At 47.0% G+C, this 16,319-nt stretch overlaps 3 protein-coding genes across 6 annotated transcripts; 2 read left to right on the forward strand and 1 right to left on the reverse strand.

Moving 5' to 3' along the window:
• Positions 1–1,044: 1,044 nt before the first annotated feature.
• Positions 1,045–8,318, forward strand: KMT5A (lysine methyltransferase 5A). 2 transcript variants are annotated; one of them, XM_042865724.1, is made up of 8 exons: positions 1,045–1,079; positions 1,415–1,509; positions 3,455–3,611; positions 4,689–4,908; positions 5,628–5,712; positions 6,022–6,081; positions 6,577–6,767; positions 7,409–8,318. In XM_042865724.1, the coding sequence occupies exons 1-8, from the start codon at positions 1,070–1,072 to the stop codon at positions 7,617–7,619; spliced, it is 1,029 nt and encodes a 342-aa protein (XP_042721658.1). In that variant the 5' UTR covers positions 1,045–1,069; the 3' UTR covers positions 7,620–8,318. The 2 variants fall into 2 exon arrangements, with proteins under 2 accessions (XP_042721658.1, XP_042721657.1); XM_042865723.1 differs by lacking the exon at positions 1,045–1,079 and having other exon boundaries at positions 1,114–1,509.
• Positions 8,319–9,064: 746 nt separating this feature from the next.
• Positions 9,065–14,552, reverse strand: RILPL2 (Rab interacting lysosomal protein like 2). Of its 2 annotated transcripts, none has more exons than XM_042865731.1 (4): positions 14,198–14,552; positions 13,607–13,758; positions 12,164–12,262; positions 9,065–11,704 (listed from the first exon to the last, which is right to left on the reverse strand). In XM_042865731.1, exons 1-4 carry the CDS (start codon positions 14,525–14,527, stop codon positions 11,680–11,682), a joined length of 606 nt encoding a protein of 201 aa, XP_042721665.1. In that variant the 5' UTR covers positions 14,528–14,552; the 3' UTR covers positions 9,065–11,679. The 2 variants fall into 2 exon arrangements, with proteins under 2 accessions (XP_042721665.1, XP_042721666.1); XM_042865732.1 differs by having other exon boundaries at positions 14,306–14,545.
• Positions 13,473–16,309, forward strand: SNRNP35 (small nuclear ribonucleoprotein U11/U12 subunit 35). 2 transcript variants are annotated; one of them, XM_042865729.1, is made up of 2 exons: positions 13,473–13,821; positions 15,115–16,309. In XM_042865729.1, exons 1-2 carry the CDS (start codon positions 13,815–13,817, stop codon positions 15,912–15,914), a joined length of 807 nt encoding a protein of 268 aa, XP_042721663.1. In that variant the 5' UTR covers positions 13,473–13,814; the 3' UTR covers positions 15,915–16,309. The 2 variants fall into 2 exon arrangements, with proteins under 2 accessions (XP_042721663.1, XP_042721664.1); XM_042865730.1 differs by lacking the exon at positions 13,473–13,821 and adding an exon at positions 14,683–14,846.
• The last annotated feature ends 10 nt before the right edge of the window (positions 16,310–16,319 follow it).

Here is a 16,319-nt window from a genome sequence, read left to right on the forward strand (position 1 = left end):
GCTGCTCCAAAAGTAATACCTTCTATTTTATGGTGTTGGCCCCATGACACCAGAGGTGGATATTGGTGGGATGGCAGAAGAGTTGACCCTTCCTGCCAATATCCAATCACGTTTTGTTGCTATGTGGCAGATGGCAGCAGAGGGGCAGTGTGACACAATGGCATTTGACATGGAAGTGAGTATGGAGCAAAGGTGTGTCACTGACTTTCTCCATGCGGAAAAAAATGGCCCCCACTGACATTCACTGATGCTTGCTGAGCATTGATGGACACCAAGCAGTGGATGAATGTGAGCACAGTGAGGCGGTGGGTGTGGATTTCAGCAGTGGTGACAGTGGCAGTGTGTCACCTGCACTGATGCAGGTATTTCCGAGCACAGCGTGCAGGCTCTTGTTCCTTCATGGTGAAAGTGCATAGCTAGTGGTGGAAAGTATGGTTACTTTTGGAGCAACCTCCATAACTGTCCTATTTAAAGAGGTGACGTGTGAGATATTGCAAATCTCCACGATGACAGCCACTGCTCCGCGGTCCTTTGATGCATGCCATGTTGACTCGTTGACGCTTTAATCATTGCAACGGTCATTTACCTGTTCTGCAGCGCGTACCCCAGGCCTGCCCTTGGGTGCTGAGCCATCTGCTGATGCTGCGGGTCCCTCGAGCTTTGCTGCTGATTTTCTCACGTTTTATATATGAAAAAAAGTCGAACGATTTCGCAGCGTTGCTATTCACGTGGCGAGGCACAGCCGCGGAAGGGCGTTCCTCCCGGGGCCGCCAATCAGCGCGCCGGTTGCCCTTCGCACAGGCCAATCAGCGCCCAGGGGACGCACATTTAAACACCGGTCCCGGGAGCTCGCACCCTCTTCAGTCTGACAGCCGGGGGGGCGGGGCGTAGCTCTGCGAGCCAATCGGCGACGCGGAAGCTGTTATCCGACACCCGATTCAGCCAATGGGGGTGCGGCAGGCAGCGCGGTGTCTCCCCGCGGGGCGGTTGGCGGCGGCGGGGGAGCTCCCGGGGTCGGTGCCGGGGGAGCCGCGCCGCGGGGGCTCCTGGGGGCCGCGCCGCCGCCGCCATGGCTAAAGGTGCGCGGGCGAGGGGGGAGCGCTCGGTGCTGCTATGGGGGGCCGGCGGCGCGCGGCGAGTACGGATGGGTCGAAGAAGGGCGCGGGCGCGGGGCCGGGTGGCGCGGAGCCGCTGGCGACGCGGAGACCACTACCGGGAGGCGCGGAGCGCCGGGGCCGGCGGGACTCCTCCCCCGTGCGGTGTGCGCAGCTCGCCGGGAAGGGGCTGGGCCGCCGCGGCTCGCCCTGCTGCAGTGAGCCCTTTAAACATGGCGCAGGCCGCGGGGGCCGGGAGATGACCGCGAGCGGCGGCGCGGGACACGGCTCAGATGCTGCCCTTCCTTCCTCGCTCCTAGGCAGGAATATGCCCAAGGCCAGGGCGGGCGGCGCGGAGAAGGCGAGCCCCGAGAACGCCGAGAGGAAGAGCCCCGGCCGCTCCCGGGCCGGTGGGGTAAGTGCTGTCTGGGTCCGGGGCGGGCGGCTCCCGGTGTCCGCTGCGGGTGCGCCCCGTGCGGTGGAGGCGGACGGCGGCCCCAGGAGCCACCGGTATGGAGGTGTCCGTCGGAGTCGGAAGCGGGGCGAGCTTCGGCGCGGCCGGGGTGCGCCGTGTCCTCCCTGCCCTGCGAGCGGCGGGAGCTGCTGTCAGCGAGCGGCCCTGCTCCTCTGCTTTCCGTGCTGTCCTCTATCTCCCCTAGAGGCTGCGGGCCCGGGTTTGGTAATCGCTTTGCGTTTAAACCTCGCTAGGACGAATCTTGGCTATTGCGTCGAGACCCCGGGATCCTTAGCAGCCCTTAACGTGTGCTGCTGTGCTGAGAAAATCTGTGCCGCGGAGGCTCTGACGCTCGGCACAGACAAAGACGTGGCAGCCGGGAGCGCCGTGCTGCAGGCGGGGGCTGGGGGGGAAGGGAGCGGCCCGAGGACGTGCTGGTGTGGCCCCGTCAGTGTGTGCACGGAGCTCCGTGGGCAGGTGGGCTGCTGCTGGCCTTCCAGGAGACGGCCGGCTGTGGAGCTCCTGCTAAATGTCAGGAGTCTCTCAGTGTGGGTTTCACTGCCTGTATTTGTTAAAATCCAGCGTTGTTGTACGTCATCCTTAAAGCCCTGCTTCCGTAAATAAGCGAGTCTCATTTCTGATGGACTTCTCCCATTGTGAAGGTGGAAAGCTCTGACTGGCTTCTCAGGGTGTTCTGCTGTGATCTTAATTCTTACTGAAGCTTTTGACTGATCTTATTTTGTGTGTAGCTGTGTACTCTGTTACTTGTTTTCGTTAAGTACAATTTTCTTATGTGCTGCGTGCTTTGTTTACTTCATTAGTTCTTATGTGATGAGACATATTAGAGCATTTATTTAGTGAAATGTCTGTATTTGAGCTATTTTACTCTCAAATGGGAGCCTTTGAATGTTTTAAAAGAAAATGCACGCAGAACTTGATTGTTTTTTATTTCAACTGAGTTGCAGTATCTGTAAGTGCTTTCACTTGAGTCAAAATACAGCCAAGACAAATTTGTTCTGGCCAACTCACAGCTGTTTGTCCTGACACTGGGATTTCACAGCTAAAATCCCTGTGCCTGACATACCTGCACAGTCAAGCTTGGCCTGGTTGCAGAGAACCATAAAAGCAAAGATGTCACAACTCCTGTAAACTTTGCTAAGTCTATACTCCTCCCTACTGGGGTCTTCAGCCTGAACCAGCTTTTGAGCTCCAGCTTTGTGTTGTTTGACCGTACCAGAGGGTTTTACCATTTTGCTGGCAGGGACCAAGTGCTTTGCCTAGAATATTGCATGTTTCTTATGCCATCAGCAGTCTTAACACTCCATTTCATACAATATAATGGATAAACAGATAGCACTGCTCATCTCCCAAACCTCAATGAGAGGTGTCACTCAAAGTGGACTTTCAAAAACTGTCTTCTGTGCTGCTCTGTAGAGCATATTAATTGCAATAACATTTGACACACAGTGAGCAATTGGGTAAGCTCATGCTTCCTTGGCTATGTGAGGTATGTGCAAGGCTTGGGCAGTTTCTGCTGTTATTGGTGTTTTCTTTGGCTTGTGCTCTCTGAGCAGCTCAGAGTTCATATCTTGAAGCAGAGGGTGGAAACTGGTGTTCATTATGGCTCTCCTATCCTACCACATTGCACATGAAAATCCTCTTGAACTAGGAGGTTTGCATTAGTAAGGTTCTGAGTGCTTACCCTGGTAAAGTTTTCACATCTTAGAGATAGCAGGGGTAGCAAGGATGATGCATTAAAGGATGATGCATTAAAGCAGTGCAACTTGCATTAGCACAGTCAGCTGCCAGCCCTGCTCTTTGCAGCACGGTGTGGATACCAACTGGAGGCTCCCAGCATCTCTGTGATACACTTTTTTTTTTGTTTGTATGTGTGAATCTGTTTTAGGAGAATGTGTTTACTGGTCAATCCAAAATCTACAGCTACCTGAATCCCAACAAGTCTCCTGGTGCTCGCTCCCCACTTCAGGAAGAAAACTCTGTCATGTATCACGAAGTGAAATGCCAGGGCAAAGCGCTAACTGAAACCAACAGGAAAGGAGATGGTAAGCTTGATCTTTGGATTGCTTGCTTTGTGAAGCGTGCTTTCCTTCCCACCCCCCAGTTTTAGATCTGTAGGAGGTGGGCAGCTCCCCTGCTCCAGTTGCTTTCCTAAATCCTATGGCTCTGTCAGCAAAGAAACTCTACAAGGATGGCGGTGTCCTTATCCTTTTCAGAACTGAAGTCACAGATTTACCAGGTGATTATGGAAAACAAACAAAAACCCCACAGCTGGTTTGTGCTTAAAGGTGTGGTTGTTAAGTGTGGTAACTTGTTGAAATGTTTTGATTCAAATGTTATTTGCAAGTAGATGTTTTAAGCCCCACTGAGCACAGGAAAACTTACAGGCTGTAACTCCCAGATTTCACCAAGAAAGTGAAGATGGCTTTAGTCTTCCCCACAGTGGATCAGTGGCCTTTCAGCAGTACTTCATTTCTCCAGTGAGATTGAAGCATCTGTCTTGGCCCAAGGAAATTAAACCTGGTAATTGGTTTTAAATGAAAACTTTAGTCAGCTTTAAGACATGTCTCATTTACCCTGAATCAAAAGTCAGCTGAGGAGGATGTGGTCACCTCAAGGTGGGATAGGCTCAACCAAGAAAATGTAACAGAACTTTTTCTTGTAAGCTCCTGTGGATTTGGTCTGAGTGGTATTGGCCCCTTAGCACCAGCTCCTGTGGTGACTGATTGCAGCAGTGCAATCTGCTCCTTCAGGGCAGGTTGCTGATTCCTTTATAGCAGTTTGAGAACTCAGTATGCCAAGTGCCCTGGCTGGCAGGCTGTTTGTACCATGGACTGTGATTCGGGTTAGGTTCACTGCTCAGTTTTACACCCATGACAAAGAACTTGCTCTTGTTTTTACCTGTTCCTTTTCTTATGCTTCCTTCTATACCATAGCAATGACTACTTGAAAGTCCAGTGACAGTCTGCCTGGGTTCTAGCAGAAAGAGATTGTATCATTTATTTCCTACCTCTTTCTCCTATTTGATGGAACTAGAAATAGAAACTATTGGAATTCATATAAAAGCACTCTGGTATAGATGATCTTGAATTCAGAGCCATTCTTTATTTCTTTCTCACTAGAAAAAAAGAATGGTGGCAATATAATTGAAGGTGCTACGAAACCAGAAGACCAGAAAGATAAAGAAAGTGGGTGCAATACTTCAGTGCTGTCTTCTGATCCAAAAACCCAAGGATCTGTAGAAGCTGAGAAGACGCTCCTGCCCTCCGACTGTGCTGGTGAAGCCAGTGTAAAGCCAGCTCAGAAGAAGGCAGTTAAAGCAAAGCATGGACCCAGAAGGAAGTAAGTAACTTCTGGAACTGTAAAAGCTTTTCTGCTTTAGGCCATTTTGCACCAGGGGGCCTTTATCTACATTTTGCCTTGATAGGCAAATAGAGAGGCTATAAATAAGCCAGACCTGGAATTAATGTTTCCCTTGCTTTGCTCTTTTTTGGGGACAGATTTTAAAGAAGATTCCTTTTCTTCAAAAATAGCATATTTGAAAATGCTAAATAGCACCCAAAGTATTGCAGTCTTGCAGATGACTATTTCACTAGCAAGCAAGGCAAAAATTAATTTAGGAACCACTAAGACTTACTGTTCTGTGGACAAATGGAGTCTGTCTTGACAGATTCACAGTGTTAGATTATTGTAACTGGGGGAGTGCTGGCTGAGTTGATAACTTCACTCATGTTAATGAAATAATGTAACCTAACATTAATGAATTCATGGCCAAGCTGCTTTAATGACCTACATTTTTGGGAAGGCACATGGTGGGGACTTCAGAGTTTAATGTGATTTGTCAGTTGATTTCCAGTGGCATCTCAATCTTGTGGTTAAAGGATTAGTAATAGGGTATGTAGCTTCTGGCTTGGAATGCAGAATACTGGTAAGAACATGGATTCATGCTGATCAACATTTAACATAAGCTTAAAAATATGTATATATTTTTAGTTACCTGTTTCAGAGGTGTAACTTCAGAAGTAGTTTGAAATGTGTTTCCTGCTTTTCTTATTCCTTAGAACACAAGGAAGAGCACCGAATCGAAAGGTGACAGATTATTACCCAGTGAGAAGAAGCTCCAGGAAGAGCAAATCTGAACTGGAGGTAGTGCTTCCTGATGAAATACCAGTACTTAATGCAGTAGCAAATGTTCACTGGAATTATTGTTAGGAATGTTTCTAAATACAGAATTATTGGTCCAGTTATTTTTAGGATGGAATTTAAATGATAATGCATTCTTGGGGGATGTCTCTTTATTCTGTCTCTGTACAACTTAGTTTTGCTGGAAAGAGGGATGGCTTGGAAAAACTGAATGCCATTGGCCAATCATTTCCTGGTAGCTATGGAATAAAATACAAAAGCTACCAACAAATAACTTGGTCTTGTTTTTTTTTTGTCTTGTTACTTCCTCAGACTGAGGAAAGGAGGAAAATCGATGCACTAATTACAAGTGGGAAAGAAGAAGGAATGAAGGTAACAGCAATGCTAACCTGAGTACTGTGTATTGTTCATGCAGTAAGCTCTTAAAAGCACAGTGGTTCTCAAAAAGCAGCAGTGTGCAGTTCACACTGTGGCTTCTAGGACAGTGGCATCCTTGTAGGAGTTGTACAGCTCACAGGTAGAGGCAGGAAGAATCAGGTGTACTAGTGAGTAACTAATTCAGTTTGTGTGATTGACCTTTCTATACTCCTGTCATCTCTTCTTCCTGTGCATGCTAATGGTAACATTGAAATGGAAAAGCTTAGGCATTCTAATGCAAAATGCATGGTAGCTGTGTTGCCTCCTGAAGTCACTCTGTTTCTCTAATACAGTAAATTGTGCTTCCACAGCTTTGTCTGTGACATTCAGATGCTGTACCATGTCACTTTAATGACAAATGTCATGCACTCCTTTCCTAGTAAACAGCTTACTGGCAGTCATGAGTACCTTCTCATTTCCCATGTGATTTGTCTCTTTTCAACTCAACAGATTGATTACATTGATGGCAAAGGGAGAGGAGTAATTGCTACTAAACATTTTAATCGTGGAGAATTTGTAGTTGAATATCATGGAGATCTCATAGAGATCACTGATGCTAAAAAGCGGGAGGCTGTGTATGCTCAAGATCCATCCACAGGCTGCTATATGTACTATTTTCAGTACCTCAGCAAAACATACTGGTAAGCTGCTTTTGCTTTGTGTGTTACAGATGAGCAGTAGAAACTTTTGAATGCTGTTTTTTGTTGTTGTTTGTTTGTTTCTTGTTTTCATACAGTTTTGTTGGTCCTTTTTGGTTGGGTACCACAAGTTAGGGAATCCTCTTGGAGCGCTGTTTTGCTGGCCAAGAGCCCTCTGTACCTCTGGGTTAAAGGGAGTGATGGGCAACTCTCAGCCCTATTCCCTGAAGCACAGCACCATCTGTATGGAGAGACGTATCTACTTTGGATGGGACTTCCAGCTTTGCCATGGATTTCTTCCTAAACTTACTGTCTTGTGAAATTAGCCACTTCTCCTGAGTTATGATCATTTTCTTTTAGAAAAGCAGTAGGAACAGATAGGAAGAGAAAAACACTTCATGTGTCTCTGGGTGTTTCTTCCTTCAGTACTTGTCACCAACTACACATGCATGCTTCATCACTCCAGTGTGGTTTTTCTTTTTTATTTTTTCACCCTAAACTTCAGTTCTTCCGAAGCCATTGCACAGACAACTTGTCTATTTTAATTTCCAAGCCTTGTATGTATTCCTAATTCTTTATCTAGTTTGCACTTTGTTTCTTGTCCTTTAATATGATTTGTGCATGAAATGTTCTTGTTCTTCCAGTGTTGATGCTACAAAAGAAACTAATCGTCTGGGAAGACTGATTAATCACAGCAAATGTGGCAATTGTCAAACAAAGCTTCATGACATTGATGGTGTGCCTCATCTCATTTTGATAGCTTCCAGAGACATTAAAGCAGGTGAAGAACTGTTGTATGACTATGGAGACAGAAGCAAGGCTTCCATTGAAGCTCATCCATGGCTCAAACACTAATTCTTCATCTTCTGGGTGTGGCTTTAGGTTGTTTTTTGGGGGAGGTGGTGGAGGCTGAGTGCTCTGCAAGGAGTCGGTGGATTTTTTTTCTCCATCCTCGCTTCCCTCAGCTTTCTTAGTGAACTGCTTATGGTTCTGAGCTCTTTGAAAACTACATTTTTACTTTGCAGTATTTAAATTCCTATTACAGATTTCCAAGCAGGCTCAAGTTTTCTCTTAGATTGCCAAAACTTCTGTATTGTAAAAGGAAGCCCTCCCTAGAAATCAGAACCCTCCTGCGTAGTGACCACTGCCACCTGAGCATGTGAAGACTTGCACAGATTGGAACTCAGTCATTTGGATTGTGCTTCTGCAACTGCAGTGAAGTCTTATACTCCAATTTTTGGGGTGGTGAACTTGACATTAGCTTTATGACAGCAAATGTGCTTTTTTTATGCTGACTCCTATGTCAATGGCTTGACTACTTGTTAGACTTCTTGCAAAGATTTTTTTTAATGGATGCTATTGTTTCTATCATTCTCAAATAACTTGTGGTAGGGTTCTTTTTTTTTCCCCACTGTGGTATCTCATTGGTGATTAACTTCAAATGCACTTGTGCTGAGGGAAATGGATGGTCATACTGGCTTTTCTTTAGAGAAATGACTCCAAGACAATGATGGATTTTGATAGGCTGGGTTGATACTGATTAAAAATGTAGGAATTTAACTTTATGAGAGAATCAACGTTGGAGACACCTTTGTAAAATTTGGGATGGTATCTTTTATAGTTGATGACTGATTCTTGGCGGTGATTCCTAGAGGGTTTTAAAGAAGCAAAACAAACAAAAAAACTCTCTGAAAATTTTATTACCTTCCTATGCTATTTATAGCTCCATCAGAAGTTATTTATTTACTGTGAATGCTTGAAGTAGAGCATAGTGGTTCTGTAAGTCATCTTTATATGCAGCTTCAAATGGTAATGATGGTGTTTGTGCAATGAAGAAAGGTATATTCCTTATTGCCTGGTCCTGTAGGTCTGTCCAGCATGGTCTGGGCCCACTGTCTTAAATGGGAGCTGTGTGCTTAGCATCTTGCAGATGTTTTTAACATCACCAAATCTGTCACGTGGGCGGGCAATATACAATGCAGGTCCTTTATGTTAAAGATGAGTTCTTACCAATTAGAATTTTTGCCAAGGAAGGCTTGGCATGTGTGTAGATGAAGATGGCTGTGAGCCATTTGTCGTGCTTGCTGCTGGAAGATGTCAGCAAGGGATCTGTGGCTCTGCTTGTCTTTTTTTCCTCCATGTCTTGAAGGCTGCAGCTGCTCCAGCTAATGCCCTCTAGGACAACCTTGCACGCTTGCCTGTGTGATAGGTCAGATAGCGACATCGTGGTTGTATGCTCCAGCAGCAAGAGAGGTGGCAAAGTGATGTATTTTTTAAATGAAAAACTTGAAGACAACGTCTCTGTAAAATAAAGAATATATTTATTATTTATGAAGTGGCTGTTATAGTACCTGTGTCTCCATTGCAGATCATTAGCATTTTGAAAGAAAGCTGTGAAAATCATTAGCCATTAACTGCTTGATGTTATTTAGCATTTAGCACCAGGCCAGCTCAGCAGAGAGAGCCTTTGTATTTTCACAATTTCTGAATTAACTGGAGATCTGTTACCTTGTTAGGAGTTCCAGGTAAGCTTCTTTCACTGTCTTGTTTTAGTTGGCAGTGATTTCTCTCTGGTATCAAGAACAGGATACTACCGTACATTGCTGTAGCATCTGTTGTACTAGAGTGCTTCCCTTCAGTCAAAATTGGAATCAAATGCTTCCTCTTGTTCTTTGTTTAAGAATTTGCTTGTTCTCTATCAGATTAAATAGCTTAACATCTCTGTGCTTTGGTGTCACTTCTGTAAATAACAAGGAGGGACAATCTCCCTATTTTACATAAAAATTGTCTTCTGAAATGCTTAACTGGTAATCAAGTAGCACTGCATCAGAAGATAGTAATAAAGCTGATGTTGCACTGAGGGTGTCTTTTGCTTTGGTAGGAGCAGTGTGTGTGTGTGTGTATGTATATGCTTGTGTCTATAATACTTCTCAGAGGAACATGAAGCTATGATTTTTATCCTCGTGCCTTACAGGAGATTCATCTTCTAACGAGATGTAAAGCACTTAGCAGGGAAAGGTGCCCTGGGCTTGGGAGTTAAACTTCTTTGCTTGTCTTTGCTGAAGGCAGCATAGTTGCTCTAACAGACCCTAGGCTCTTCTATTGTGGCCATAGTTTGCTTCCCTTCTGTGAGAGAAGCTGTGCTTCTCTTCTCCACACCCGATTGCATGCAACTTTAGTGCCAGAAAAAGAATAGCCCCAAAAGGTTGTGGTGGTCTCCTGTCTACATTAACTGGTGAACTCCTGCTTCTTGTTTTCACTGAAGAACGTAGCCAGTGGTAACTTGAAAAGAACAATTGCAGCATTCACTGTTTCCTCTCCTACCTGCCAATGAGGAGTGGTCCTGGGCTGTGCTACAGTCTCTGTACCTCCTTGGCAAGCTGGTACACTTACATGCATCTACTTGATCTGTGCGCTTTGTTGTTACTTGAAGCTGTTTCCTTAAGGTATGGTAGAACTGAGAACTGTGGTTTTAGGTGTAATTTGCCTCCCCTCTGTGAGACTGTAAAATACATCTTAGGATGAACCACACAGGAAGAGGCCGTTCAGAGCACGTGCAAACATCTTTCAGAGATGTGTCCTGGCTGTTGCTGATGCAGTTTTTTTTTCCCCCCTAAACATAAACTCTCTCCAGAAGATGCATTGAATTCCTTCCTTACTACTCTGTTCTAGAAAATGTCTCTGATACATGAACAAGCCTCATTAGTGTGTCAGAGATGGTAAAATTCGAGTTCTGTGCAATGGCTACACTAACTGTGAACCAGTCTACCTAGGCCAGACATCTGTCTCGCTGGTGTACAGTTGCTAATAAATTCTGTCTGAAAGGAAACTGCAGTGTCTGTCATCTGCAAAGACTCATCTGCTTTGTGCTTGAGCTGATGTGTGAGGTGCCCTGCACCTTTCATGTTGTTCGCATGCGGGAGGGAATCAAAAGACTTCAGATCTTGCTTTCACTTCTAAGGAGTGTCAGATCATAGCTTGATTCCTGTCACTGCTCTTTTTATGTCTGCTCACACTCTACTGCTCTTGAAATTCTGCTTTTCTAAATGTGAAATTTTAACTGGTATTTTGAAGCTTTTCTTCTATTGTTTGCCCTATATGATTCTACTAGTGACAAATGTGTATTAACTTAAGCAACAACAGCTTGTATCTGCTAATTAGAGGGGAAAAAAGCTTGTGAAAAAGACAACTGTCTAGCCCAGAAAGCCCTTTGTTGAAACTAAAATGTTTGATGCATCTATTCCAGTTGAAGCTTGTTTGCACCTCTGAAATAATACCCATCCTTGATGCGATCAGAGTGTGATGCAACAGCTTTTCTTCCTTTGCTGTGCTAGTTTCTTCCATCCCTACCCTAAAAGTCCACTCCTGTGAATGCCCAGTTAATGCAAAGAAAGAGCACAAGCACTGTGGGGGCTTTTTTCAAGCACTTGGTTAATAATAAGATGGGGAATTACTTTTCATGTCATATCAGTGAGGGGTCAGCTGGAATTCTTTCCCAGCACTTCACTGTGAAGGCACGTGGATGTCACATATCTTTTAAAAAAATAACACATCTTAATCTTAAAATCACTTTGAGCTGATTACTCCAGGATGTACACAAGGTCAATGTACAGGAGTACAGTTCCATCATAGGTTCTCTTAATAAGAACAAACAAAACCTTTATATATAAACATTTTTTTTCCACAAGTAATGTCTGAAAGGAATCCAACAATGCAAGTGTACATATGTTAAACGGTTGCTAAAAAAGCAAAGTAAAGCCTATTCTGAAAGAATATTGTACAACAATTGTTCTGAGACTGCTTATTCTCTACCACTAAGAGTGATGCTTTGTTCTCCAGTTCTTGACTCCTTGCTCCTTCAGATGCTTTCAACTGGGGCCATTTCTGAACAGAAGTGGCAAGTTTTCAAGAATGTTCATTTTCCGTGTTTAAAAGAGAACCTGCAAAAGAAAAATACAAATGGAGAAGAAGGATCATGCTGTGTGATTGCCATCTCGGTGTGTTCTGCTATTTTGGGGATCTTTAAGGACATGACCTGAGCTTGTGGATGCTGCATGCAGCTGCTTGCATGCAGTGTAAACAAACCCCCAGGGACAGCAATCATGAGTCTTAATGTGCTGACAGGTCCCAGGTTGCACAGTTTTGTTCTGAAATGCTGACTCTTTGTAGAAAAAAGTGTCACCCCGCTTCTCTAGGTGGAGCTTGCCTCCCTGTGGATTGCTTTTTGAACAGAAAAGGATTTCTCTATCACATTTGAATTTTATAGAGAGGAGGAGGAAAAAATATCCAGCCAAGTAGGCCAAAGTTCAGAATTCCCCCCTGGATTCACTGTGTGTGCAGTGTGTCCTCATCTCATGCTTTGCTAAAACAACATCAAAAAAAAAACTAGACAAACTTACAGCCGTTTGACGATTGTCTTCTCACTGCTGTCCTTTCTGCTGCCACGGGGTTCCTTCTCCAGTTCTTTAGTCTCATCCTTTCTCTGTGAGATGATCCCACTGATAAGAGAAGTGGATTTTGTTTGGTTTTGCTATTTTTGTCACTATCTTAGTATAGTATTGCTGGCCAGTGGACAGTCTGGGATGTGAGAGAAGGTGGCTTTTGGCTTATCCTGTAATTCTGTATAAAATTACCTGAACCCCAAAGCAGCATTTCCACTCCATCTTGGAACAAAGCTCTGGGTCATTAACAGCATATTTTAAACTTTCCTATCAATTTTTAACGTGGCCTGTAGTAAGCTATGTGTCACACATGAGAAATCAAAGACAAGAAGCTATTCCAGTGGTTGCACAGTGAAGGTAGTTGGCCAAGATGGGGAAGCTGATGCCTCACTGCTATGGGAGAACTGCAGCTGTGCAGACAGTTTGTAAACTGACTTCTTGGATTTAACTTTAACTTTGACTTAACTTGTTACGAACAAGGCAAAGGGCAGCCTTGAGTCTAAGAGCTTGTTGCTTTGTGATCTCAGATGAAATCCCTAGTTCTCAAACTTTGTGAGTCTAAATTAAAAAATAATTTATTGCTCCAAGGACCATATAATACAGCCAGAAGCATGAGGGGCAGAGGTGGGAGAGGAAAACAGCCTTGGAGGTGAAGCAGTTTGTAGCACAAAAGGAAGACCCTTCCTGATTCTCGTCTTCTCCCAAGCTGCTCCCTTCTAGAAAGACTGAGATTCTGCTCTGAAGAAACGTAGTCAGCACAGAGTTGTGCAAGGAATTGTAGCTGTTGGCATTCTTAAAAAAAAGCCAAAAAACAAAAAGCCACAAACAAACAACAACAACACAAAACAAAAAATGCTTCTCTTCCATAATAGCAGAAGGGCTCAACAGGCTGCGTTCTACATTAATGCTGTACACATGCTGGGAGCAGAGGAACAGTAGATATGCTAGCAGAACCCCATCTGCACTCACAGCAAGTTGGAGGAGGAAGTAAATTTCTGCTACAACAAAATGGAAACCCCCATGATGTTCTGGTAAGTGGCGTGGCTTTAGACAGGAGCCGTGTGTGCAACTGCTGTAACTATGCAGGTTTTTTCTCTGTGTGAGAACTCAGCTTGTATACAGAGATGTAACAACCACATGTAGGTTTTCAGGGGCACAGTTATTACAATAGGCTGCCAACTGCACCGAGTCAGAGGCAGTTCAGTCTTAAAATTCTGCATAGAAGCTTCATCATTCCCACACTTTGCTCATTTGTAGGTTCTTGGGAGCAGAGATGTCTTTTGTTCTAGGGTTGGACAGTACCCAGCTCAATTTAGGTGCTCAAACCAGCAATGCCATCATCTGATAAGCTCCCTAGAAAGAAGTAAATGTTGCTTGTTCTTTGCTGACCACACCATATACCTTTTGTAGCACTGCAGCTCCTCTTGCACCACGAGAAGTTGAGCTTTCAACTGGTTACGTTCCTGCAACACATCTCGCAGCTCCTGTAATGTGAACCGAGGCCGATTTGGATCTGTGAGGTCTATCACCATTTTATCTGGTCCCAAGTTGGGCTGCAAAATAAGAGATGTAAAATAGGGGATGTGATCTTGTAACCGGTCACAGCAGGATGGGAGGTAAGTTGCACCAGGGGAGATTTGGCTGGGTATTCGGAGAATCTTCTCCCACAGGGTGGTCAGTGCTAGCACAGCTGCCCTGGGAGGTGCTGGGGTCACCATCCCTGTAGGACCTCAGAAGCTGTGGGGATGTGATGCTGTTGGTGGGCAAGGTGTGATGTGTTGGTGATCTCCGTGGTCTTCACCAACCTTAACGATCCTATGTTACAAACACACTGCGATTGTTACAACGAGCATCCCTTCCTCACCACCCCGATCTGTTTCCCCAGCAGTCAGTTGCTATTGTTCGCGCTCTGTTTGTATCCCTATCGCAGCAGCGCCCACCGGGCGGCGAAGTCTCGTTTCAAAGCGTCGAAGCGCTGCTCTTCCCACCCACCTGCTGGCCGCTCCCCGCCGCCCCGCGCCCCCGCAGCGCCTCCAGCTCGTCCCGCAGGCTGTCCCGCTCCATCCTCAGCTGCTCCTCGTTCAGGCTGCCTTCGCTCACCAGCGCCTCCAGCATCTCCAGCACCCGCACCATGCTGAACTGCAGCCGTGCGGCGGCGGCGGGCGCCTCGGTGCCGGCGCTGAGCTGCAGGAGGTCCCGGCCCACCGCGGAGGAGATGTCGTAGACATCCTCAGCCGTCAGCTGGAAGGGGCTCTTCTGCAGCGCGCTCTCGGGGCCGCCGTCCTCCTCCCCGTCCTCCTCCCCCTCCCCGCCGCGCCGCATGTCCGCGGCCCGTTACCAACTTCCTTCCCCAGGGCCGGACCCCGCGGGCGGAGCGAACCCCGCGGCTTTCCATCGAGGGGCCGCGGCCCGGCGCCGCCCCGCCCTGCGGCTTCCGACGGGCGGAGCCGCGTTGTGCCCGCCCCGGAACCGCCTCCCAAGCGGGGCGGAGCGGGACGTGAGCGCGTCCGGCGCTGCTTTGCTCCGCGGCTGCCGAAAGCCGTATGGGAGCCGGGAGGGTCGGGGGGAGAGGCTGAAGTGAACGCGGCGTCCCTCGGCTTGGTGTCAGCTGGCGGCGCGAGGGGCCGCGCCGTGAGGAGAGGTGAGGGGTGGGGGAGGGAGCCGCGAGGGCGGGAACGGGGCGGCTCCGAGGGCGGCTCCGCTGTCCGTGTGAGGCCCGAGATCCCGAAGGGCTGCGGAGCCGCGCGGGGAGCGGCTGCTGAGGCGGGGCCGGCGGGGCCGCGCCCGGTTCTCGCTCCGGAGGGTTTCTGTGAGGATCGCTGCGCTCCGGGAAGCGCTTCCCCCCGCCTGTTTACCTTTCTAAAACGTCAGCAGCGAGCTGTGTCTAATTTGATTTCTTTTCCCGCCAGCGATGAACGATTGGGCGCCCATAGCGAAGGAGTACGACCCCCTGAAAGCAGGGAGCATCGACGGCACGGATGAGGAGCCCCACGACCGTGCCGTGTGGAGGGCCATGCTGGCGCGTTATGTCCCCAACAAGGGCGTCACCGGAGATCCTCACCTCACCCTGTTCGTAGCGAGGCTCAATCTGCAGACGACGGAGGAGAAATTAAAGGAGGTCTTTTCCCGATACGGAGACATCAGAAAGATCCGTCTGGTTCGAGATCTGGTCACGGGATTTTCCAAGGGTTATGCGTTTATCGAGTACAAGGAGGAACGCGCTCTGCTGAAGGCCCATAGAGATGCCAACAGGCTGGTTGTCGATCAGCACGAGGTCTTTGTAGACTTCGAACTGGAAAGAACTCTCAAAGGATGGATTCCTCGGAGGCTTGGAGGGGGTTTTGGAGGCAAAAAAGAATCCGGGCAGCTGCGGTTCGGAGGACGGGACAGACCTTTCCGGAAACCCATTAATTTGCCAAATGTGAAAAATGATTTCTATGGAGAAGGCTCAGCAGAGAAAAGAAACTGGTCTCGAGAGGGAGCAAGGGACTGGAGAACAAGAGACCGAGAGCATGAAAGGAGCAGAGAGAAGAGAGGGCCAGAAAGAGAGCGGTCGTGGGGTTGGGCTGACAGTGAGAGAGAAAGAGACTCAAAAGAGGAGAGGAGCAGAGGGAGAGAGAGGAAGGACAGAGACAGAAAGGACAGAGAGAGAGACCGGAGCAGGGAAAGAGATGCCAAGAAGCAAAGAGATGATGATAAGTATCGATAGCTGGCAGCACCTTGTCTTAAGGGAATGATGGGGAGCTCGAGTATGGTGACTACTCTTTTCTGTAGTGTGAGACATGCAGTACTGCCCTTAATGCTGCCTGGGGGCATGCCTCTGCTGTCATGGTGAATGAACTGCTGTGGAGATGATGCAGGAAAACGCTGTGCCTTCTGGAGGATGTGGACACGACTCTGTTGTAGGTGTCACCTTCAGCATGGGGCTGTGAGCTGCGTTACCCAAACGAGCAGTTTCATGTTATTGTCTTGTGCCTTTGACTTTTATCTGCTAGAAGCTCTCTATAGTGTGCTCCTAGTGCCGTTGTTCTTCAGAGAAATTAAACGTTTCTATTAATATTTTAAAGTGGTGAATAAGAAATGCACGTTACCATCCCATCAAAATTGAGTGCTC

This window comes from Lagopus leucura, unplaced genomic scaffold, assembly GCF_019238085.1.
Source record: "Lagopus leucura isolate 7727_CA_CO unplaced genomic scaffold, USGS_WTPT01 Super-Scaffold_806, whole genome shotgun sequence".
Classification (NCBI taxonomy): Eukaryota; Metazoa; Chordata; class Aves; order Galliformes; family Phasianidae; genus Lagopus; species Lagopus leucura.

What these genes read in the sequence shown, in the direction of transcription:
- KMT5A (XM_042865723.1), top strand. Translation starts at nt 1,114, where the DNA reads ATGGGGGGCCGGCGGCGCGCGGCGAGTACGGATGGGTCGAAGAAGGGC. An exon ending in AACCAACAGGAAAGGAGATG is followed by an intron (nt 3,612 to 4,688) that starts GTAAGCTTGATC and finishes CTTTCTCACTAG; the next exon opens with AAAAAAAGAATGGTGGCAAT. An exon ending in TACCTCAGCAAAACATACTG is followed by an intron (nt 6,768 to 7,408) that starts GTAAGCTGCTTT and finishes TTGTTCTTCCAG; the next exon opens with TGTTGATGCTACAAAAGAAA.
- RILPL2 (XM_042865731.1), bottom strand. Translation starts at nt 14,527, where the DNA reads ATGCGGCGCGGCGGGGAGGGGGAGGAGGACGGGGAGGAGGACGGCGGC. An exon ending in GAGCTGCAGTGCTACAAAAG is followed by an intron (nt 12,263 to 13,606) that starts GTATATGGTGTG and finishes TTCTCTTATCAG; the next exon opens with TGGGATCATCTCACAGAGAA. An exon ending in AAGACAATCGTCAAACGGCT is followed by an intron (nt 11,705 to 12,163) that starts GTAAGTTTGTCT and finishes TTTCTTTTGCAG; the next exon opens with GTTCTCTTTTAAACACGGAA.